The 24,371-nt window shown below is 36.3% G+C and overlaps 2 protein-coding genes across 2 annotated transcripts; both read left to right on the plus strand.

The window, feature by feature from the left end:
* The first annotated feature begins 788 nt into the window (after nt 1-788).
* LOC118275744 (uncharacterized) lies at nt 789-24,047 on the plus strand. Its single transcript, XM_035593817.2, has 4 exons — nt 789-903; nt 21,005-21,228; nt 21,304-22,318; nt 22,406-24,047. Exons 2-4 carry the CDS (start codon nt 21,054-21,056, stop codon nt 22,578-22,580), a joined length of 1,365 nt encoding a protein of 454 aa, XP_035449710.1. The 5' UTR covers nt 789-903; nt 21,005-21,053; the 3' UTR covers nt 22,581-24,047.
* On the plus strand, nt 23,095-24,047 carry LOC118275751 (uncharacterized). The gene has a single exon (XM_035593827.2). It carries the CDS (start codon nt 23,242-23,244, stop codon nt 23,518-23,520), a length of 279 nt encoding a protein of 92 aa, XP_035449720.1. The 5' UTR covers nt 23,095-23,241; the 3' UTR covers nt 23,521-24,047.
* Nucleotides 24,048-24,371: the final 324 nt, after the last annotated feature.

The following is a 24,371-nucleotide window of genomic DNA, read 5'->3' on the forward strand; positions in this document are numbered from 1 at the left end:
AGAATATTTCCCAATAACGTCTCTTAAACGTTCGTCTACAATATTCGAATATGTTACGATCGTGCATTACGTACGCAGGAATAACGATCTCAAGTCGACAAGAGTACTTGGAGAAAAAAATAAAAAGAGCTGGCTAACATTAATGCTAATGACATGGAGCCGTAAAACAAACTATGAGCGGCTCGAGTACCAGGGAGGATTCTCTCCGATCTTCATAAGAAATGCAATAAAACATGAAATTCTGTCTCGCTTCAATGAAACTGCGTGAATGTCTTTTTCTCTTTGTCCATTGTTCGCATCGTTTGCACATGGCTGTGTTTGGGAAGTTGTGAAAGGGTGCAAGGCTGGGCGTCGGATCCGGCAGCGTGGCCCATCCATCCGGCACGGGCCGGTATCTTCCGGCATTTCCCCGCGCCACAATCTCTTTTCCCCTTGCTTCATTATTCGGCGCCCAACCCGGGTCGGAGGGGTGCGGGCGGTCGCAATGTTGCCACTTCATTGCCTTTGTCTATCTCCCATAATTAAAGGTAACTTTTCCCAACAATGTAATCATTACAGTTTGTTTAATTTTCTGTTCATTTAATATTTTTTTAAAGTTTCGCTGAACTAAATCATATCTTTGTTAAATAAAGACAACAACAAAAATTATTAAAACGTGCTCAGGGATAAAATAAATTATTTGAAGTATATTTTCCGCGAATTATCGTAAGCAAAAAGTTTCACTTTTGAATAATATTTCGATATTCCGAGATCGGGGTAATTTTGGTAGATGTGGCAACCCGTGATACGTCGAGGCGGGATGGTGACGGCGCGCGGGTGCGTTAGTCCGCGTGGAGCGGCGCGCTGGCTTGGCTCGCCGAGTCTAGGGTGCCTCGGTCCTCCCGCACCCGGCGCCCGCCTCAGGTACGCTCGCATGCATGACGCGCCACCCTGTTGCGCACTGCACTACAATGTTTACCTTACATGCACCTTCTGATCTTTCTTAATCTACACTCGAATAATTTGGCGGGACGAACCGTCTCTTCTCCTTCTCTAAAACTGCTGAACTTCTCTCAAAATCTGAACATAGTCTATACCGATAGATTTATTTGCTCTCGTACTTTCAACTTACCTGGATCGATTCGCTTCTTGAAACTTGTAGATTTTCGCTAGGTGAAATTATAATTTATAGGTCAGTACCTATACGCTCCGGACACCAGTAAAATAATGGGCTATTTGATACATACGTGCGCTTTGTGTTCGAAAACAAAATGTTTTCTGGTAAGATAATGATTGTTTACTGAAGAGTGGGAGTGGGAGTCTCAGTTTCCCGCGTAATTTCATGTCATGCGAGTTAATGGGCGGGAATAAAAAACAATCCGATACTTGTATAGAACAACAAGTATTTTCCTCGTAAATATTTTTTCTTCATCTACAGCCCGAATTTGATAATTTAATTTAAAAGTTTTAAAGTGCTACAGAACAATGAAAGCGAACAAAAACAAGTCGATTCTAACTTTTCGATGAAAATAAATTCAGTTGTAAAGTAGTAAATTAGTTTTGTTTTTGACGCAATGGCGGGTTCAGTCCATCATACATAGACTTACGATCGACATTGTTATCTGTAATTGCGGTCGATTTGTTCGATAAATTCATAATTATTTGAATACTTGGAAGCGCTTTATACAACCTGCGGCTGATTGCTTTTTAATAATTGTGACCTGTGTTCAGTGTTACTCCTGACAGTTTGTAATCATTGTCATGTTTTAATGTTCGCTTCGTAATTAATGTTTGTTTGGAAAAGGAAAAGCTTTGAGGGAAATAAATTGTTGTTTTGTGAAGGGCAATTTTATATAGCTACAATAATTAAATTTTAGAGGTGTCGACGTTAAAGTGTGAGGAGATTCTCGTACCTAGTTTAAAGAAAAAGAAGTAGCCCCAATTACTATCACTTCGCTGGGCACAAATCTTGAAGTTTGAAGTTAACGGGACTCGGTGAGATACGAAAGACATTTTCATTTTTAAATTAGCCAGTAAAACTCTAAGGAGAATAAAACGAAGTCGACAATAGATGGAAGTACGCTTCGCAATCTGTGCGCTAATGATTTTTTTGACGAACCAATGATTAAAAGTAAATCCGAAATAAATAATATATGTATAATGTTTTTGATAATGAGTCCTTTTGCAAAGGACAATGGGTTGAATTTTCTTCGTTAGATTAATGATTGGTGTAAGGATAATAAATAAGCCATGCATAGCAAGAAACTATTAATGATCTATGCGTCAAGTGGTTTACAGTCTCTATTCTCTGAAAAAAGAGCGAAATATTGTGTTATATTTCTTTTTCTGTCTCGTAACAGCTTTGAGTGATGCTTGTATGTATTATGTGGCTTTGTGTCAATACAAAAACAAAAATCTTAGCTTTGACGGTCCTTTGTACGATGTCACTACTTACTTACTTACTGATTTTCCTTTGTTTTTGGTCTTTGGTTCTCTCTGACCCTATTATAGCCGGTGGGTAGTTAAGTAAATGTTGCCATGGTAACAAATAAACATAATATCTCTGTTTGATTTTACAGATGAATTCTTTTTTTTTTTCGTTTTTAAAACTTTGTAGAATGTATTTTGTTTCCGATGCCAATGCTGTTGTCAAGACTGCTTTGATGTTTGACTGTAATCGTATTTAAAGATTTAAGAATTCGTGGTGGTTTTTGAGATTCATGGTGGCCCGGAGGCTTAAAACCAGCATCTCATTCATGAGAGTGCGGCTTCTAAACCTACCAACGGCAAGCACCAACGTAACTTTTTCAGAGTTTTATGTACTTTCTAAGATTATTTAGACACCACTGACAAACGGTGAAGGAAAATATCATGAGGAAATCTGGGCCAATTCCAAATTAGTTATATCTTTGAAATCGCTTACCCGCATTGAGCTAGCGTGGTGATTAATGCTCAAACCTTTTCCGTGTGAGAAGAGAGGCCTTTGGTCAGCAGTGGCCGCTTAAAGGCTGATGATGTGATGTGTGAAATTTTAAGAATATAATAATCTGATCATTGAACACCGATAAAATTAATTAGGTAGGTGAAAAAAATGGGGTGACGTGCGTTCATAGAGTATAGTTTCCCATATATTATATGGACGTTAGGTGGGAGTTTCCTTATAAGTAAGAACTTGGTCCCTATTTCCATTGTTGGGACACGAAACTTCTCCATACAAAATAGGTGGGTTGTAATCGAAGATAAGTGGTCTTTCTACGTGACGTTTCTTTATATCTCTTTGTAAAGCTTATATATAGAAATAAGCCATAATTCTAGGTATTACGGGATATTTTTGGATGAATGGAAATCTTGTAAACATGTCGCTTAGTCTGCGTATAAATCCGAGGTAGATACAGAATCTCTTTCGTCAATATTGAGCCTTTATTGTTCCAAGTTTGTGTAGCTAGGCATTAGGTATTTGTGGATAATTTAATGCGAAACTGTGCAAATGTGTGCTTAGTACTTATTAGTAGATGGTAGGGGTTGAGATAGGTATACTCTGAAGAATATAATTATCGAATAAAGCCTGGATTGTAAACGTCGAAACTTGAGTACTGATTTTGGCCTAAATTTTCCAATTTATAAGCTTAGATACACCTTTTGTGTCCAGGATGGCTAGACAGGGTCGAATTACAAATTGGGTCTATTTTACAATGTCTGGTTGAGTTATTGTTAGCTTAACTGACATATGTATATTTTTGACATGTTTCGTGTGGAAAATACGTCATAGTATTATCAGAAACTAGCTCGCCCGGCAAACTTCGTATCGCCTCAATAATTTTATTCTCACCTTATAAATCTCCCTGGACTTTCATAAATAATTCAAGACCAAAAATAGCCAAAACGTTTTAGTGAGACTAAGGAATATAAATTAATTTTTATTCAGAAATTAATCATTTTGAATCTTAATGAAACACACACATTTTAAATAATTTCTGTATCAGTGTCTATTGCTGTAACATAAGCTTTCTGCAGATTTAGAATGTCTATAAAATGGTTCGTCCGTTTGTGATAGTAGTATTCTGTGGTATAGGGACACACCCAAATGTCTAACAATAAATTACTTCAAAATTCCATTTATTCACTTGTTTGAAAATTTGAATCGGCTGTTCACTTAAACATTGTTATTGGTATACTCAATATTTTTCTCCATAATACAACACTGTATTTCAGAGAATGTATTGTTTCAAAACATACAAAGCTCTATCAAAAAAGAAAATGTTATCTCTCATTTTCCTGAACACCAGAGTAATTGCAGAGATGAGAGCTACTCTTGTTTTTCTATAGAAATCAACCGCCAATCATCAGATGGACGGACCCCGTGATTCCCATCCGATGGACATGAATGAACCTTTTAATTACTTTCTGTTACAAAGACAGTACCTGCCGTAGCGATACATACATATATACATACTTACATATATATACCTATAGCTACTATATGCATACATATATTGTCTCATTTCTAAAGTATTTTATTAATTCAAACAGTATACATATAAGGTGTTCTAAAATTAACTGCCACCGCTTTAATGAGAGGTACAATAGTGAAGAAATTTCGTACGCGACACATCGTGCATATTTGTAAAGCACGCTATGCAGAGTAGAGTCAATGTTTATTTAACTTCTTTATCTTCTCTAATTTAATTAACTGGTCCGAGGTACGAAATCTTCACCGGGATGAGTATGGGTCCTGTAATTTTCAAACACAACACTATCTCCCATTAAAGCTGTGGCAGATAATTTTAGAACACCTTATATATTCTCTCATCGCTGAAGTATTTTACGAGTATTATTGAAACAGTATACATATAAGTATACTATAGTTAAAAATAAAATTTCTATTAGTTTTCTGAATCGTTTTGTTAGCTTAGAATTGAAGTTGGGTTTTCATAAGTACTCAAGTTCTTGGAGAGATATGAGTTAAAAATAGTGAAGTGAAATTGGACAAATTTTCTAGAGACTGTTTCTTTTTTTGCTCGGATTAACTAATAGGATATCGTTCGCAATGATAAATACATAGTATCTTAGCATGAAGTTTTTTAGATGCACTAGTTGTACCCGCGACTTCGTCCACGTGGAAAAGTCACTTTGGATAGTTTCCCCCCGTAGGTGATAGCGAGATATGTAACCCATATGTTGACCCAACCTGTTAGTAATATTGATGCAAAAATTGAAGTAAATCCATTCAATACTTTTTAAGTTAATCCTGGAAATACATACAGACAAATAGACAATAATTCCAAAAACTATACTTTTGGCTTTGATATCGATTGTAGATCACGCTATAACTATTATTTTATAAATATTCATATACGTTATTGACTTTCCTACCATTTTATAATACGTATGTTATGTATAGATAATATATGTAAGGGAACTTAGTATCTATAACATAACCGTTCATATGTTAACATATCCACCTCGATGAACAACAACCCTTCTCGTGTATCTACATATTTATTTCCACGTACACTTGTAATAGTCTTAGACTTACCTAACATAATAGAGAACATTAAGTAACACTTAGGTGGAATTAGTTCAAGTTATAAAGCCCGACATAAATGTTACTGTGCAAGTACTTAAAGTAAGTTATGCGTTTTGCTGTAAAACGTAGCGCTGTAAGCTTTAATCATCGTTGACCGCACTAGATTGGAAACCGAACTCATTTTGTTTTAAATTGCGCATTTAATTTTATATGAGAACGTTCCATTTAACATTCAAATTGATTGACGCATTGTCGTTTTGGTAGGTGTTTGTTGTGTGATTTTGTATCTACTAATTTATACTTTTAAGAAGTTATTTGACATATTGGGTCTTAATTATGATGTTTTATTTATATACTGTTTTGCTCTAAGCTTAGTTGCAGCTCTTGGGAGCAATCTACAGTTTAACAGCCAACCAAAAAGCATTAAAAAAACCTCCTTTTTCTTCCTTTATTCCTTTTTAAAAAGCTGGCAACGCACCTGTGACTCCTCTAGTGTTGTTTTTTTGTTTGGGCACCCCCCATGAGCGGCGTTGATCGCTTATCATCAAGTGACCACTATACCATAAAAAAAACTTTTCTAAAATAAGAGGAAACATATGATCTTTTCTTAAAAGAATGTCGTTTCGTTTCTTAATTCTTTACATTTAAAGCCTCAACAGTTTGCCGGCGACAGCCTAGTTCTCACGTGACGGCAGTATTGGCATTTATCGGACACAATTCCGATCGCCGCCATAATTGAAAATGTTTGTGACAGATATTCCAATTTGAGGGCTCGTAGATTGAGGATTCTGAATTAGATATTGTTGTTATTTTAAGATTATAGTAGGGACTGAGTCTACAACGAATATTTACTTAGCAATTATGTTGCTATTAGATGATGGAAATAGAACTTGAGATCGAAATTGATTTTTCTTTACTTTATGAAACGTTTTGTGATTAGATTTTTTCTATTTATAAGTTTGTTATATTTTGTTATTAGATTAATCAACGTACTTTGATTCGATATTTACGTAGTTAAAAAAACTACAATTCCATAGAAACTCAAGAAAATAGTTACATACAGAAAATATATTTTTATAATAACTATCGGGTGACATAGTAAATTAATTAAAAATCACGGTTTACTCATGTAAATTAATGGAGAAAAACTCTACTAGTTTCGAGTCACAGAGGGACTCTACATACCAATAAAGCTTTTTTCCATTATTAACGCGAGTAAACCGTTTTTATTAGTTAATACAGAAAAGATATCTTGATCATAAGTTAAGAATAGATGTAGGACATTTCCTACATTCATTCTTAGTTTGACAAAGCATCTGTCTGCAATGTTCATTGATGGATTACAATGTGATATGTTAACGATCTTACTAACAGCTCGAGCGATGGACACTATCGCAAGTGACAAATGTGAACGGTCGCTTTTATAAATTGCTCAGAAAAATAACAGACAAGTGTCCGAATGTCTTTCCAAATTTGCTTCAAGGAAAATGTTCGTCTTGTAACTAATATTCAAGAAAATTGTTCATATATTTTGTTGGAGTTCATTTTGAAAATACAATTTATATATCTAGTGATATTAATGATTTATACAAAAGTTTCGTTTTAATTATGTTTGCTATTAATAGTGATTATGTTATCGGCTTACTCACGTAACTGTTTGACGAGGAACTCGACTAGTTTCATTGTTCTGAGCGCGTCATGTGTCGCGGAATGCTGCTCATGAATTTATGAGTCTCTAGCATGGCTTGAAACCAGTTGAGTTCTTCTTCAAACAATTACGTAAGTAAGCCGATAACATAATGATCAATTTAAAGTTATAATACAATTACGTATTCTATTAATCACATTAGATTTCAGTAATGATTCTGAAAATTGAAAACTTGGCCCAAACAGCTGGCAGCTTTAAAACAATTTGAAGAGTCTTATTGAATAAAATAATACAAAACACAAAAACCATAGTATAGGTACCTATATACTTATATAGGTATCGCTAGGGCCGTTATTAAGAAACTTTGAGGCCGTCACTCGCGAAATTATATTTCGTGTCAATTGCAAAAACAAATGATTAATGTCTACTAGAGAGTGGAAATTAATATGGTGTTAACTGAAAGTAATTATTGTGGTCCAAGTGTAGTGAGGAGATAATTGATTGCCTTTCCGATGTAAGTACTTCGTACCCTTAATAATGGGTAGCTGATCAATGAGATTACATTACAACCTTTTTGGACAGAAAACAGATGTTGAGGAAACGCCTTTATTACTCCCCAACGCTTTCAAAAGGGATGTTTCCTTAGTCAAAATTAAATTGTTCCGGCCTATCAATCTATTATACTGTTTGAAAGAAGCTAATGACTATTACTTATTGTATTTGCTTTTTATTACTTAATTCGTTTTCAAAGTCAAAGTAAAGTTAAAATTATTTATTTCTATTAGACCGGGAAGGCACTTTTGAACTAACAAATATTACAATATGAAGAAAACAAAATGTCTGTCCTCTAGTGAAGCTATTTGCTCGTTCCAAAGTGTAGATTCCTATGGAGAAGAACGAGCAAGAAACTCCATAGGTTACTCTTTTTCAATCAGGTTTACAATACAATTCTTGGTTACATTGTTTCGTTGGTTCAATTATGTGAGAACATAATACACATTACCCATTTACTATTCGACGTAACTAAAAGTATTTCGTAGAAAATTCAAAACTGAATCGTTTCTAAAAAGCTTTAAAGCCAGTTGTCACCCCTATTGTTTCGAAGTGTAGCGAATAAATACGATACAAGAGTTCCCTCTTTGTACTTATCTAGAAATAAAAGATGTTTAGTGTTACGAGATAGTTGCTAACAAAGGAAGCATGCGACTCTTTGACTTAGATCATATCTCAGCATTATTTACTCCCAGCTTCAATGAAAATCGGATGGAAACAGGGCCATGGCAATCAAATGATCCGTATTAGGGTAGATGACTGATTTCTATTTTAATATAAATATATGTATCATTGATTATTTTAAAATATTACACTTCTTTATTTTTTGTTTTCTTAGGGAAACAAATACTTTCAAAGTTATATTGATTTGAAATATCGCGTGACGTAACTTCTAGGTACGTTTTATACGTACAAAAGACGTATATTTGCTCCCACTTCTAAACTTTGATTCGTTTTATCTAAGTATTGTTTATTGTGATATCCTATATTACGACAAAATAAAAAAGAAAAACGTGTGGAATATTTTTTCATTACTTAACCGACGGACAAAATTGATTTTTAATTTTTATACCCCGTCATCATCCCTATTCCGTATACGGTATACTCATAAATGTAATGATGTGACAATAAGCCCTCACTCACCCCAAAAGCCATAACATTTTAATATAAAGGCTCTGAAACGATCTCTTTTTAAATAAATTCACAAAAAGATCTGCCATTCCGTCGTCAAGTAATTCATGCGAAGTTTATATAAGGTGTGGGTATGTATAATTTGAATTAAAACGCCCAATTACTTCGGTTGGATGTACTTAACCCTGTTAATCTTTGGGGGTAAAAAAGGCCGGTGATTCGGGTGATTCGTTACACCCGACCGACGTTTCTAGTGTTTTTTTCGTGTTCACAAAACCTCGATCTGTCGGTCGCAGTTCCTTTGTTTTTTAAATTATTGTTCTAATGACGTTTTTTAGAAAAATATTGTTTTATTAAATTTTTGGCTAGACGTGGTTTATTTGAAACGTAAAAACAAAATCAGAGAACAATTGTAATGATTTGGTAGATTAAATTATTTGTTTTGGTTCTATTGTTCATAATAAAACAAAAAGTATTTGTGCCACAATGTTTAGTTTTGGCTGTAAAAACATTACAAAAAGAAAATATTACAAACCAGACCGTATTTCTTTATAAAACTCAATTTGTATGAAACTAAAGAAAGCACTCTACCGTATCGATAGGAAGCAGAACGTAAATAATTTGACAATTGAAAATTATTGTTGTGGGTAAACGAAGGAGATAGGATATTAGATTTACTGATCAGGGAATTGACATGACCTTCACAAGATACGGCCAAGATACGGCCAAGCACACCACTTCCCGCGGGAAACGACTTTACAGAAATAACACAGGGAAAAATTACCAACGAATCGAGCCAACATCCACTGCAGAGCGACATAATATATTATGTATCACGTTGTAACTTTATTATTTCTTCAGCTGAAGCAATATTAAACGAGAAAATACAACCTTCGCGCGAAAATAAATGATATTTTACTGTTACGACACACGGAAACTTAAGACACATCACGACTCATACTGCGGTACACGCGTTTAATGGGGTAAGCCTTTGTTCAACGTAACGTGTTTAGTATGTATAAAAATGTCACAACGCTCACTTTGTAACAAGGGCTATTCAGAAACTTGAGTTAATTAACCATCTAACTTTTTAATTATGTGGTCGTGGTTTCGGGTAAAACGTAAACAAAAACGTCTGCGCGACCTTCCTACATGTACACGCGTATCTTTGTCAACTTTTCGGGGATCACCCTCAAAAGCTCCATAATACGAATATAAAAAGCAACTTGAGCCCAGATTAACTTGAGTCAAAAATTGCGCATAAAATCAGATTATGCGAGTATTTTGTTTTTATTATAAGCTATTCCCGTATCGTAAGACTGGGAAATAAGGTTCAATATTTTATAATATATTTTGTTACCTTAACAAAATGGCCCTTTTGATTGATTTCCACTTCCATCGCTTCATTTGTATGCTTATAGACGATCGATCAACTCCGTCATAATCCATCAAGGGGAATTAAAATTATGTCAACGCAGGTATACACAGGATAGCTAAAAGTAATTTAGTTAGTATAAACCGATGAGTTTCAATAAACTGAACGTGGCTGTTCAATGAAAACCTGACAACGGAAAATAGAGAAATATCGCGCCGGAGCAGCCTGCATTTGTCTTTTCTACAAGCTGATTGGTGTTATTGGATGTCAGTAGCGTGTTCAGTTTCACATAGAATGGAAACCATTGTGGTATACACTGATATGAGTTTGTACCGATGTACATTTATTTGCAGTATTAGTTAGCTTGGTTATTATTTTCTCTGACCATTTTCTATTTATGAGGCAGAAACAATACCCACCTCTTTCGTTTGAATTTCGAATAATGATACTGGCAGCAACAATACAAATCACTTTCTGTTCTATAAACAAAATTAAATAATTACCAAGCCGCGGCTCCGTAATCGCTCGTTATGTTCCAATTTCAAAATTTTAATTAAACTTTTTAATTATTTGGTCGTTTTTAAAAGTGTTTCGTAAATTATCTTAATAAATCAATTAGTGTTGTGGATAGCTTAATAATAATTTGAACCGAACTTTATAGTCGAGTCGTTAAATAAATTCGAGTAATATTTGTTTCATGAATTTTGCAACAGCTGTTGATAAATTGCTTACATACTTTAATGCGCTGTTTTTGATAGTCTGTCTAGTTTATTTTTTCATCTCTCAGACGCAAAGCTTTAATATTAGATACATTATCTTGTGAAACAAATGATACTTTTAATCTCTTGTGGGGATTATTTTGATATTTAATTCAGTTTCGAATGTACGCTCTGAAGATTCGAAAGTGATAGGTAATGTATTGAGGTTGAATTCTAGTAAAGAAATAATCCTTTAAAAGAAATTTTATCTTTTTGAGAGCCAAGCTTAGGGACCCATTTTGTATTCTTTATATTTCTAAATGTATGTTTCTTTGTGAGCTGAAGGGAATCTTTTTAAAGCAGAAGCTTACGTGGGTGTAGTTTACTGACGCTCGACAAATCCTAGTTGTGTGCTTCACAAATATTTTCATACAAATATCAAAGCTGGTGTACAAATGGGCCTTAGATCAAAATAGACCCTTTATTCAACGTGATACAGGACTTTGTCCTAGTATTTACACATACGTGGGTTTATAGAAAAGGAAAATCTAAATCTTGAGATTTATAAGTAAAAAGAAAAAAAAAAATGTACCTATGTATTGATATTTGTCCATTCATTAGTATCTATTAGTTAAAAGGCATTCACTGCTGAGCATAGAACTTTATTGTAGAGTTTGAAGCACTATTATTTACAGAGCTTTTTTCGGCGTTTCGAAAATTTCTCAGTAGTAGCACGGAGTCTGGGATTATGGCGCAGTATAATGGTAATAAGCTCACCCCATATTACATGGGATTTATAACATAAATAGTAAAAAGTGGATGTACATTGTAAAGTGGCATTACGTGCCGTAATGTGCACCTCTGCCTACCCCTTCAACGATAAAAAGGCGTAACGTTACGTTATTTAAAGAATTAAAAAACGACACGTTATTATTTATAACAATGACCGACATCATTATTGATTCAACTACAAACATTCATTAATTAAAACCGGCATTCAATATAATTAAAGTAGCTTTCGTTGTTCAAGTCGGATGAACACAGTAAGCTCCGAAACCGCGCATGTGCACGGTAGATAAATAGGTACCGTACATAGGTAGCGTGGTGAACCAAACCCGACACGACCGACATAGGTAAGTTTTAGTATGGAAGAGTCATGCTTCGGCACGAATGAGCCGGCTCGACCGGAGTGATACCACGGCCTCACCGAAAACCGACGTGAAACAACGCTTGCGTTGTGTGAGTGAGGTTACCGGAGGCCCAATTCCTCCCTTCCCAATCTTCCCAATCCCCGATTCCCCAACAACCCTTAAACTAACCCCCAAAAGGCCGGCAACTGTAACTGCCTCTGATGTTTCAAGTGTCCATGGGCGGCGGCAATTGCTTACCATCAGGTGATCGTCTGTTCGTTTACCGTTTCGTATTCCATAAAAAAAGGGAAAAATTGTAGACAATTTAGAACTCCCAACTAAATTACCTTACCTTACCTACCTACCTACCTACCTTACCTTACAGGCTTAACCTGGAACAACCCGTGCACACTAATTAAAAACGTGGTCTTATGACCTTTTTTGTAGGTTTCAGGGTTTTTAGTTCGTGATGAAGTAATATTTTACGTTGTGGTATAATATTAAATGGGTTCAGGATGGTTATGAATCGTTGTCTCAGCTATTCTGTGGTTTCATCATGGCGTCTAACTGTCTAACTCTTCAGAGACATTTAATGATTACTTATACTATTCCTTAGTAATGATTTTATATCGAAAACAATTGCTGAGGACTGGATTAAATAACTATTAAATGACTTTGGTTACGGCAGTAAGTCAGTCCACAGCGTCTAGCCATATGCTACTACAGCGCTTATCTTCGGAGAGAGTAGAAAAGTAAATTGTATGGAATTGTGAGTGTCATCCGCATACGTTGAGTTTTCTACGCTCTCTTCAGATAAGTGACAAGTGCTAAAGTGGCATGTGGATAAAGGCTCTGGTATGCAAAATTTCACCGTAATCAGTTATCAACGTTGTAATTTTACGTTTCCGTATCTTAAGATTTTTTAATAAGGTGAAGATTCTGTGTCTTCAAGTTTGTTTAATTGTTACCAAAATAAACTTAGTGCAGAGTTATTAAAGTTTATTTTAGAAATTACCTACTTTATTCATACAAATACGTTGCTTATCTTGTCATATCACCGTGTTTCAAGTCTTTTTTCTCTGCAATTATAGCATTATTTTCCCATGGACATGGAATGGATACATATCATCTTTAACATAGATTCATTAGTACATAATTCCACATTCACATACCTATACCTACACACGTACATCAATGATAAATCGATGCATACCAAGATAGATGCGAGATAACCATTTAATTTCCCCTACATGATCGACTAATGCCACTCTCGACTGTCAACTGATCGGCAACTAATTTCCTAGTCGAATGACCGACTGCGACAATTCCATTTGTCTAGGTCAAAGTGGATATATTAGGGATGGGTTTAGGAAGGTAACTGCTCGCTTTGAGATAGTGATGTCTAATTGTTTTAGTAAGTAATTGAATCTGTCTTTAGTGATGTGATCGCTTATGTTTGATAGTTTTCGTTAAGTGTAGGGATCGAGTTGGTATTGTTATTGTGATTTGCGCAGATCAATGTATATTTATATGTATAGGTATGTTGAAATTAATTATCTAACTATGAATATTAAGTATAGGTTGTCATTTCTTTTTTTCTTGTTCTGGCACTTAGTTGAAGAGAGTCATTATGGATCTATAATAGTATTGTTACTTTACATTAAGAATAGTAGTCAATATAGTATAATTTTTTTTTTGCTATAATATCGCCTATTAGAAAACAACTTCGAATTCATGAGAAGCTACAAGCCACATATTGTGGTATCGAAAAAAATTCAGTACGAAATCTTGTTCGTTCCAAAATCCGCACACGTAGTTTTGTTGATATTTCCATATAAAATTCTTCGAAGACGAAACGGTAACGTAAACGTCAAAAACTTATGTTAAGCTACCGTTTCGTTCGGTCGAAAAGATGTACATTTGAATGTATGAGTATGAATACATACATTTATGTTATTTTTCCTTATATAGTGGAATATGGAGATTAGAAACATAGTTTTTTGTGTAAAAGTCTGCAGGTACTTTAAAAAGTGTGTGGCGCTAAAAAAAGATGATTTCGATTGTTTGAATATATTTATGTACTTTAGATCAATGTCAACACAATTGCACCATGCACACTTCGTCATTTTATTCATAAAGTACTTTCAATAAGAAAGTATAAGTTGGGGGCCAATGGATATCCACAATTCTACAAAGCCATTCTATCTTAATTCGCAATATGATCATGCTCTTTTCATAATCTCCCTCTACGTGCATTAGCGTAAATGTTATTTTTGTGTTTTTTCTTTTTTTTTGTGTCAAGAAATTTATCCGCACAACCATTTGCCATTTGTATTGGTCCCGAAGGGGTTAATATATTGTTAGCGTGTAGTTGTAATGTTGTAACGTGAGGTAGCTAACAGATGTTATCACTTTCCTTGATGTCTTCCGAGGGGATCGTTAAAAACCTCTTTAACACACCGAAAGAGGCTTTTCAGGATGATAATCTGTTGTGTACCTACTTAGTTATAAGTTTTGGTGTTCTTGCAAGTCATTTGGTTAATTATATTATTGCTAGTGGTTCATTCATTTTCGGGAATAATGGAAGAATCTTACAGACTAAAAACTACCCCGTTTCTTCTCCTGCTTTTCGAACCGGAGCCCCGGTAAACCAGGCAGGTAGTCCGTAGCTCCGGATTAGGCATCAGCCCTACTGGGCGCCATCAGTGGTGGTCTGATGGCTCACGGTGGCCGGAGATCGTCGCGTGTTCGTGAATATAAAAGGTGCTTATGTGATGGATTTTATTGAAAGTGAAAGTAAATCAAGGATTTAATTCTAATCTGTAAGGATTCTGGGTGTTAACGTTTTTTGAAAAAAAAATCAAAGACGATTTTGTTCACTGTGGCGATGGCTTACGTCAAGATACTTTTGGAAAATGTGAACACAAGTTAGAGTTAGAAAATATTTTTATTTAATTTTGTTTATCTAATCTTAAAAAGCAATTCAACTTGAATAAAGTATGTTTTCTTATTCTCGTATTGCATATTTAACCAGATAGCGGTGTCAATTTTTAACAAGATTTAGAAGAAAATGCAACTTTTATTTCTTATTTGCTATCTTAGAACAAAAAATATAATATTATTACATTTCTTGCTTGCATACAGTGTTAGATAAAAATAAATATAATTATCATAATTATAATTATATATTTTGATTTTTACCATATAATACCTACTTTCGTATCAGACTCCTTGTTGACTGAGTGCTGATACAACTGCCTGGCTAGAATACTTGGAGGCTTAATTCCCGGGTTTAAGGTTTTTCAGTTTTTCGACAATTTTATAAATGAGGTAATAGAGGTAATGATGTTGATTTAAATTGACCAAATGATCTCTATCATAAATAACCATAATTGGCTTAATAATTATGACTATTCATTAGGACTTATAGTATTTTTATGTGTACTATTTTATTGTTATATATACTACTATTTAATTTACAGACGTACGTCGTACCCATTTATAACCACATAAAGTTAACCTAATAATTTACCTACCAATAGGTAAAACGCAACACAAAGCGGAATGCACCGTGTATTATGCGGTTACCCCGTTTTTACGGTTCATGAATTTTCAGGCTCCACTACCTGAACGATATTGGGCTCACTCTCACGTGTGACGCGCTACATCGGAATTTCAGCGCTGAAATGAGAATGACAGTGTCGCCCGTAAATATATGAAACTATAAATACTTTTATGTCAGGTTTTATGGTTATAATTTCATTATATAGGAAGGTAGGGTGTTTTCTAAAGAGATTGATTGAGTTATACGTGTTGTGTTTGTGATAGATTTTAATACTCGTACTTGATTGGGTTTTTGTTTTATTTCGTTTTTGTATTTTTTTTATGGTATAATCTGGTAAACTAGCAGACGATCATCTGATGAAAAGCAATCGTTGCCGCGCGTGGTTACCTGAAACATCAGAGGCGTTACATGTGCGTTATCGGCCTTTTGGGGGTTAGGAATTTAAGGGTTGTTGGGGAATCGGGGATTGGGAAGGGCTTTTGGGATTGGGAAACAACGCAATCTTTGTTCACGTTGGTTTTCTGTAAGGGCGTGGTATCTGTAAGCCGGCCTAATCATGCCGAAGAATGGTTCTCTCACACTTGACAAATAAATAATTCCAGCAAACAATAATTTGTATTTGACAATAATGGCTGTTAATAATTTTATCACCGCCTTATTATTCCCACGGCTGTTATAAGAGGGACTACATAAGAGGTTCCTTCAACTTGCCTGCCAAGCGTGAAAATGATGGCAAACCCCTCTTATGTAGAGGAGATCCTTTAGTCCAGCCGTGGTATGTCATGGACCGTTGATGGGATGAGGATGTGATATTTAATTTGAAAATATAATTCTGTTCAGTATTGTAAAGAAATAACTAAATAAACGCTTTCTCTTTCTATTTTTAAGCCTTATTACCACGTACTTTCGAGATAGTAAAGAGGTCCTATTTTCCTTTCCTTTGTCTATCTTTGTCCCAACTAGAATGTGGTTAGCACTGAGTTTAAATAGATTCGGTTTGCTCAAACCGTTACTAATGAAGATACAGTATCCTTGTTTAGACAGCTAAGGTTACGGGGCTGGGCCTAATTGGGAAAAAATGCTAGAACACTTTGCATTTGATTGCTTGTGTGATCTAGACTACGTACCTATATGTATTGTACCTACTAAAACTGTTAGACTCACATTTTTCAAAGGCTATTTTCATCAATAATTTGGACATTATCAACGAGTCTCATCTCAATTTTACCTACGTATGGTAATAAATAAAGGTACCTACTATGAATATTTTACAGAACAATAAATTCTACGAACAAATATAACTCTTCCGAACACCTCGTTTATCCGCGAGGGTTTTTGTGTTCGGTCCTGTGACGTCACAATTTTTATTCGGTTCGGTCATTTAGATAGTGCCACAGAGAATTGTTTGATAGCTTTTATTTTTGTGAGCGCCAATTGTTGGTATTTTTAATTTCGACATTTAACTGTTGTTTGCAGATCCGATCGCTGTATTAGGTATTCAGATTTTTCATTACCAAATACAAAAAGTTGCGACTAAAGTTGGTGATTGAAATGGTACAATAGGGTAGATGACTAATTTTAATATTTTTTCATTACCTAACCGACGGACTAAATATATTTTTAATTTTCAAACCGCTTCAGCATCTCTTCTTCAGAATTCATCTAATCTTCAGAATTTACCTCTTTTTCATTTGCAACATAAATTAACGATTATTATTAAGGTTTCTTTTTTTGGATAAGTGAACTTTTAGTTGTAATATCCTGTTCTTTTATGCATGTCGTGGCAGCCTTTAATTAAAGCTACACTAAACAATGTTTTAATATGTTATGAACTTATCATTGGTTTAAGGAAATAAATAAATAAATCCCTGTTAAAACTTAAGTAATGTACCTAGTTATTGCAAAAGAAGTGAGAATCTAATAAAAGATCTGTTATATAAAACCCTTCAGGAAATAAAACATAAATGCATAGGTATGTCGTGCAGTCAATATTACATGTTATTTCTGTTCTACACACTCACACGACACAACATAAACACGACACGAAGCAAAGCACACACTAGAAATTGTTTGTGAACACAAATTTTAATTAAGTACATACTTTGGTAGGCATTGCCGCTGAAATATCTATGTAGAGGTGTTACATAAGTACCTAGTAAATTGTAACAGTATTTTATCGTAATTAGTTACTGCCGGAGACTGCCGTGTAGCGTGCGAGATGTGAACATCTGTTTCTTCCTGCTTGAGTTTCGTGGATGACTTTCATTTATGGAATACTTCTAATATATATATTTTTTTATCTAATGTAATGTTTTATGATGGTTTGGTTTCATTGTGTAGCTTAACTTATATTAAAAAAGAAAGATCTATTTAAAAATTGTTGAACTAACACCTTAACACCAATAACTAACACTTCTCTGTACCTATTGTAATATTTAATGTTTCTTTGACTTTTATGCACACTTCTTTCAGGATTTTTACTTAGTTCGGTGCACTGAAAAGCCTTTTAATATATCGTTATGATTTTTTCAGTCCCTTGATTTAGCTTTCACTAAGAAATAATCAAAGTGAATTTGTCTTGTATTTATTTACTTTCCAAGATTTAAATAATCTTTGGGAAAGTGGTATCTATAAATATACTTTCAGAAGTACCACCTACTCGTACTTGGTATATTTCCATCTAAACTTTTATCATTATCTTTGAACAAGAAACTTTCAAACTTAACGATATCATTATTCCAAACGCGATTCATAGAAACTATAGATATTCATAGACAAGCATGGAGGCGTCATAGCAAAATATGTGGTAGGTAGGAAAATATCTTTGATGCCCAAGTAATGGTATTCCGCCCCTGTGGGCCCAAGGTAATCAACCGAGGTGGTTACCCCGCGTATGCCGTCTCAAATTTAAATGTATTAATATTTTTGGGCTCACATCAAAAAGAGATTGAAGTGGATCACGATTTGAATAATTTTACATAGACCTGCCGGGTTACCATGCAAATAGGAGATTGACTTTATACCCACGAAACAACGTACTTATCCCTAGATATATCGTACGACAAAATACTATTTTAGATGCATTCGATTCAATCTTGGTATTCACTGTTCTTGTTACCAAGTTCTCACAAACTCATACATAAGACGAACGTAAATGTTCGTATTTCTCTCTTCAAATTCGTACCCGGCGTCGGGAATATTTGGAACTTGGAATACCGAAATTAAAGCCGATGTTTGCCTATTAGGTAGGAGTGCACTCCCGACTAGCAGATGCGGTAGTCGGGCCGCTAGCAGTGAAGTATCGAAGCAAATATTCAACACGTTTCCGCAAACGTCTTTACATTTTTAATACGTGCAACGTTTCCAACGAATACGGATGGTAACATTTGTCGACAGATAAAATCTAGCGGACCGTACTACTCGCAGATTTTCTCCTTTGTATGTCGTAAACAGATTCCTGCCTTTAAATTTTATGTCGACACCTTACTTTGTATGAGATCTGATACGAATTCCTCGGTTGGTAATGGCGTAAATTGCTGTCATACAGTTTTATGGATGTTAGCATTCGAAAGTGTATGATTTTACACAACGAATTGTGGTTTTAGGAATACGTAGCACGACAATAGTTCGGAGGCAATCAGCAATTAGCGAGCCTAACCAGCCGACGGCTCGTTAACTTGTTGCTACGTTTGATATGTATTGTGTGCGGACGCTAAATATCGATTGTGACTATATTACATCCATGCATGGCATGTAGGCTTCTAACATTTGGAGCTTAGAGATTGCAATCTCAAAGAGCGAATCAACAAACGCGTGTAATTATAAATGCTGCGAGAATTTATCTACGAACCTCGTAGTAATTTCTGTACAGCTTAGCTTGGTTAATTAACTTTATAAATTTACGAACAGCGCACTGTGGGATCATCCAAAATTTTGTTTTCATGCACAATCAGCTGTTTTATGTAGCCTGAGGTAGATACATAAAACCAATTTAATTCTCGTGATTGCTAACTGTAGTAAGCATTAAATTGATATATTTAAATTAAGGGATTCTTTGTTTTTCTTTGAGAGGGGAAAATTGGATAATTTTCCCACCTCGGGTAAGGCGAGAGAGAGTGACAGACTTTTCATTACTAAAAACCACCACGTTCCTACTCCTGCTTCGAACGCCTTCGCTGGAACTCCGGAAAATTTAGGGACACCTAACTTGTTGTATAAGTATCACATATTATGAAATAGTTACATGCTAGTACTTCTACCTATTATCCAACTAACTACATGCTAAAAATATTGAATAACTTTCCTTTCTCTAGACGGAAATTAAGTTAATACTTTACACAGCTGCGCAAATCTAAGACAGGTGTATCATAATCCTCCGAAGGATAATCTCGGTGTAAAACTTAAGCCGTGACGTTGCGTACTTAATAAAAATTTTACAAGGTACGGGCGGACTATATCGCTCACTTCCACTCAACAAGATTTGCGGAATTTCTGTAAATCCAGAGTCACGTAGACGGAGTATACTTTGAATTAAGGTCAGACGAAACGAAAGATAAAGTTAACTGAAATAACTTGGACAAAATATGTCGTCTAATGTGATTGGTCGATTTAGTGCAAACCTTATTAGGTCGGTACATGCAATAATTATTTGGGTTCCAAGGATTTGGATAAATTCGGAACTGCGGACTACTATTCTGCAGGAATAGGAATGAGGTGGTGTTTAGTCAGTAAAAGCGGTGGCGACTTAACATTTCTCGCATCGCTTAAGTCAGGAGTAGAAGTCATTTGTACACGAAGTTTGGACGGGAAACTAAAACCCCCCTAAAAAGGGTTTGGTTAAGGGATTACGTTGCATACACGTCATTATAGTTACAGTTACTCAGGCATCTTCCTTAATTCTCCACAGCTTAGTTACCCAAGCTCCCACCGGATGCGCTTCGCTTCAATTTAGATACCTCCATAATTCAGGTCTGAAAGTTACAGGAAGGCTAATTTTCTGTCGCGGAGCGGAACAAGTTTGTTAGGAAATATTCAGAGCTAAAAGTTTCCGTAATGGTTTCTTTGTTAAATGTGACTGAAGATTTTGAATCTTAGAGGTCGGTTCTTAAACCGTGTTAAAGTTCAGATGGACTAAATGTATAATAGTTTAATATTTCAGAAAAAGTTTTAAGTGCTCTTAAGCTTTTTAACTGTTTGTAAACTTATTTATCTGGTTTAAAATGTTTAGATTTGCACGGCAGCCGTGCCACCGCGACATACAGAATTTGTATATCAAACCTCTGAATCAATTTGTTATGTATCTTATTTTAACTTTTTGATGAGCTAGGTAAATTAAATATCAAATATCTGTAAGGGCAATTTGTATGACGGTAGGTATTGATAATAGTGATTGTTGGCAGGCGCTTGCGCAGGCGGGGCCCCGGGGGGCGGTGAGTGTGGCGCGGGCGCATGGCGCTGCTGTACCGCGCGACGCGGCTCAAGGACCGCGCCGACACCCACGTGTTCACCTTCGTGGTGACACGCTCGGCCACGCGCGAGCCCGACCGCGATGTCACCTCCAAGGACTTCTGCTGCGCGCACCAGCGCTGGGCGGTCGCCTTCAGTCGCACCGACGCATCTCTCGGTTAGTGAATACTGAAAACTCACCTGTAAGTTAATGTCGTCTTTCAAAAGTCTAATTTTGTGTCATTTGTTGCAGGTGTGTACTTGGTGTGGCGCGGCGCGTGCGAAGGCATGCGGGTGTATGTCGACTTTACATTCACGCTCCTCAGCCGCGATCACTTTACGGCCAATGAAGGGTTTTCCGGCAAACAGGTGCGCTTCAGCGCAGGCTGCGCTGCGCAGGGCCGTGGTCGTTGTGTGTCCATCGCTGAACTCAACACCAAGTTCGCTGATGCGAGGGGTGAGTTCCAACTGGAGCTCAGTATGTCACGGGTGCGCACGCTATACTCCTGTGAACTGCGCGCGCCCCGCCTTGATACACCACCCATAGCTTTTGCTGGATTTGACTGGCAGGTGTCGGCAACTGGCGGCGGTGGCAAGGAGCCGCTGACTTTACGGTTAATGAGATTATCAGGGGAAGGACAACGCTGTCGTGTTAGATATGCACTTGCGCTTGGCGAAGGCGAAAGAAGACTACATTCAGGCCCGTTAGAGTGTGTTTGTGACGCTGACGGACGCACACCACCCTGGAACCCTCGACCACCATCCCGACTTCTAACCAAAGGGGTTCGGTTAACTGTAGAACTGGTATGGGCGCGTGCACTCGCCGAGCTGGCGGTGCCGGCAGCAGGCCGCGCGGCTACGTGTTACGATCGCGACAAGCAGGCGTGGGCGGTGCGCTGCGACATGCACTCGGAGATGGTGAGACTGCATATGTTGTACCGGGACGTGCACCACGTGCCACGCAACCACTTGCGTTACGTGAGCTGGTCTGCCTGGCTCGTGAGGTCAGGTGTCGCAGCTGGTGAACCTGATGCCGAAGAACTACCTGGAGCACCCTTCGAGCATTACTATGCACAAGACAGTGCTGATGAAGGGCTCATGATGGAGACGGCTCTACGCGTAGAAGACATGTCACGACCTGGGAGCGCATTCTTACACCCAGGTGGTGAACTACGTGTACGTCTCGAATGGGGCGATACTTACCTACTCTTTCAAGCTACTTATCATGTCTATGATGACCTTTGTCGGCTGCACGCGCATCAAATGAGGTGTGTTTCTTAGCAATATGCATAGTAATTTGCAAATAAAAAACTTTACGTAGTTTTCATTTAATTGACTGTAATATTTTTTTGCAGGCGTGAGATTGCTGTGCTTCAGGCGGAGAACTATTCGTTGGAGCGACAGCTGTTCAGCTATCAAAAAAGCCTGGCCTACGCACAGGCGCAGGCAGGTGAACCGGCAGTGGCGGAGACGAGTGGAAGGCGTTCCCCGGCGGAGCGCTCGCTCTCTACCGACACGGAGTATGCGTGAGAAGGGCCTGAGGACTTCTCTTTGTCGTCGCCTATGACGTCGCCCGTTCTCTACTCTTCTATCTTTTCGACTGATTCTGACGTTTTTGAGCGATTTATCTATTTTTCTAGACGTTTTATGGCGAGGTGCGCCCTCGTCCGCACCGCTTTCCGCCGGTCGCCTGCACTCTCGCCGCTCGATTCTATCGATAGCCGATAATTATACTCGACTACTTTTCTATTTGTCTGTACATAAAATATATTTAGAAGATATTATATATTATGTATATTTCTTAACTTGAAACTCGAATTCATATACTGCAACAGTCGATTTATGAATAAAAAAAGTCCGTAAAATAAATACCAATTTTGTCTCTTTATTTGTATCTTTTCTTGATATCCCTCATAAATAATAACCATCTACGTAGATTTACCTCGGAAAATAAATATTATTAATCTACATTCTACCTGTAGTCGATAGATGCTCTTTAAAAAATAAAAACTCTGTAAAAGACAACCTGTGTAGTCAACGAACACATGCTTATAATCACGATATTTAAGACACGGAACGCCAAACCGCTGTCAACTGTCAATGTCAACGTCATACTTGACAAACTCAAAGGCAGAACCACGTTGTTGTGTTTGTTTGGGAATCGTCGTGTAGTTCAAAGTAAAACGTAAATATGGCTCAAGGAAAACTGAAAGTAAAAAGCAAATTGCCTGCTGGAGCGAAAGCAAAGAAAAACAAGAATAAGGCCGGTAAAGCGGTGACCAAACGTCCAAACGCGCCGGTAAAGAGTAAAACTGCCGCTGAACGGAATAAGATGAAGACGAATGTGTCGAAGATGGTGAATGCTGCAGCTGAACAGCAGTTGAGAGCTTTAGCGACGAATACTCCTCAATTGTCTGCGGCACAGCAACGAGTAGCTGCGGCTCCCACAGCGCCTGCCCCAGCGAAATAACCTAACTTCTAAACGACGTTCTTCGTGTAAATTATTGTGCGTAACTTGTTGTTATACGTTATTATAACTCAGACATTTAATACAAATCACTGACAATTAATAATAGACATATTGTAAAGAAAAAAGCCTCTAATTCCTTAACTTATTGGAAAACATTGATGTTACAACAACTTACAACAGGTTAGCCAAGATTGTGTAAAAATTTTTTCTGTCTGTGACGGTATGGTCTAGGTAGGTATGTATTCAGCCTATTATGTTGTGGTATATTCAAATGTCATTAACTTATCATTAAAGTATTACTATACAATGTATATTACATTTGTGAGTAAATTAAAATATATCCAGTAACAACTATGTAAGCAAATGACCAAAAATCTATTTCTACAACTACTGTATGTTAATGGAGTCTATTCTGCACTTACTTCAATGTATCTTTACAAACATTTTGTAATATAAAAATATAAACTTGTGAAATATTAGAATTATAAGTGAAGTTTAATCTTTAAATTAAAACTATTTTTGTTTTACTCATTGTTTTCTTTGATCGCTAAATAAATATAAATAATTTGCTAATTATTCTTCAAATATAACCCATATTGCATGGTAATAATATATCCAATTTAGCAGTTATGATATCAAAATTAAAATGATCTGAAGATCAAAGATCAGATTCAATATTACTTTAAAAAGATGAACATAGACCCACAATTCTCTTTCAAGCTTTATTTTGATAACTACAGTGGCTCGACAAAGCAAGTTCATATTTAGGTGTTTCAATTTGAGATAAACTTTAAACTCAGACAAATGAAGTAACTCATATATTGGTTAAATCTTTATTTTACATTAATAAA

The sequence above is a fragment of the Spodoptera frugiperda genome, chromosome 15 (genome assembly GCF_023101765.2).
Source record: "Spodoptera frugiperda isolate SF20-4 chromosome 15, AGI-APGP_CSIRO_Sfru_2.0, whole genome shotgun sequence".
In the NCBI taxonomy this organism is placed as follows: domain Eukaryota; kingdom Metazoa; phylum Arthropoda; class Insecta; order Lepidoptera; family Noctuidae; genus Spodoptera; species Spodoptera frugiperda.

What these genes read in the sequence shown, in the direction of transcription:
- LOC118275744 (XM_035593817.2), top strand. Translation starts at nt 21,054, where the DNA reads ATGGCGCTGCTGTACCGCGCGACGCGGCTCAAGGACCGCGCCGACACC. An exon ending in TCGCACCGACGCATCTCTCG is followed by an intron (nt 21,229 to 21,303) that starts GTTAGTGAATAC and finishes CATTTGTTGCAG; the next exon opens with GTGTGTACTTGGTGTGGCGC. An exon ending in CTGCACGCGCATCAAATGAG is followed by an intron (nt 22,319 to 22,405) that starts GTGTGTTTCTTA and finishes ATTTTTTTGCAG; the next exon opens with GCGTGAGATTGCTGTGCTTC.
- LOC118275751 (XM_035593827.2), top strand. Translation starts at nt 23,242, where the DNA reads ATGGCTCAAGGAAAACTGAAAGTAAAAAGCAAATTGCCTGCTGGAGCG.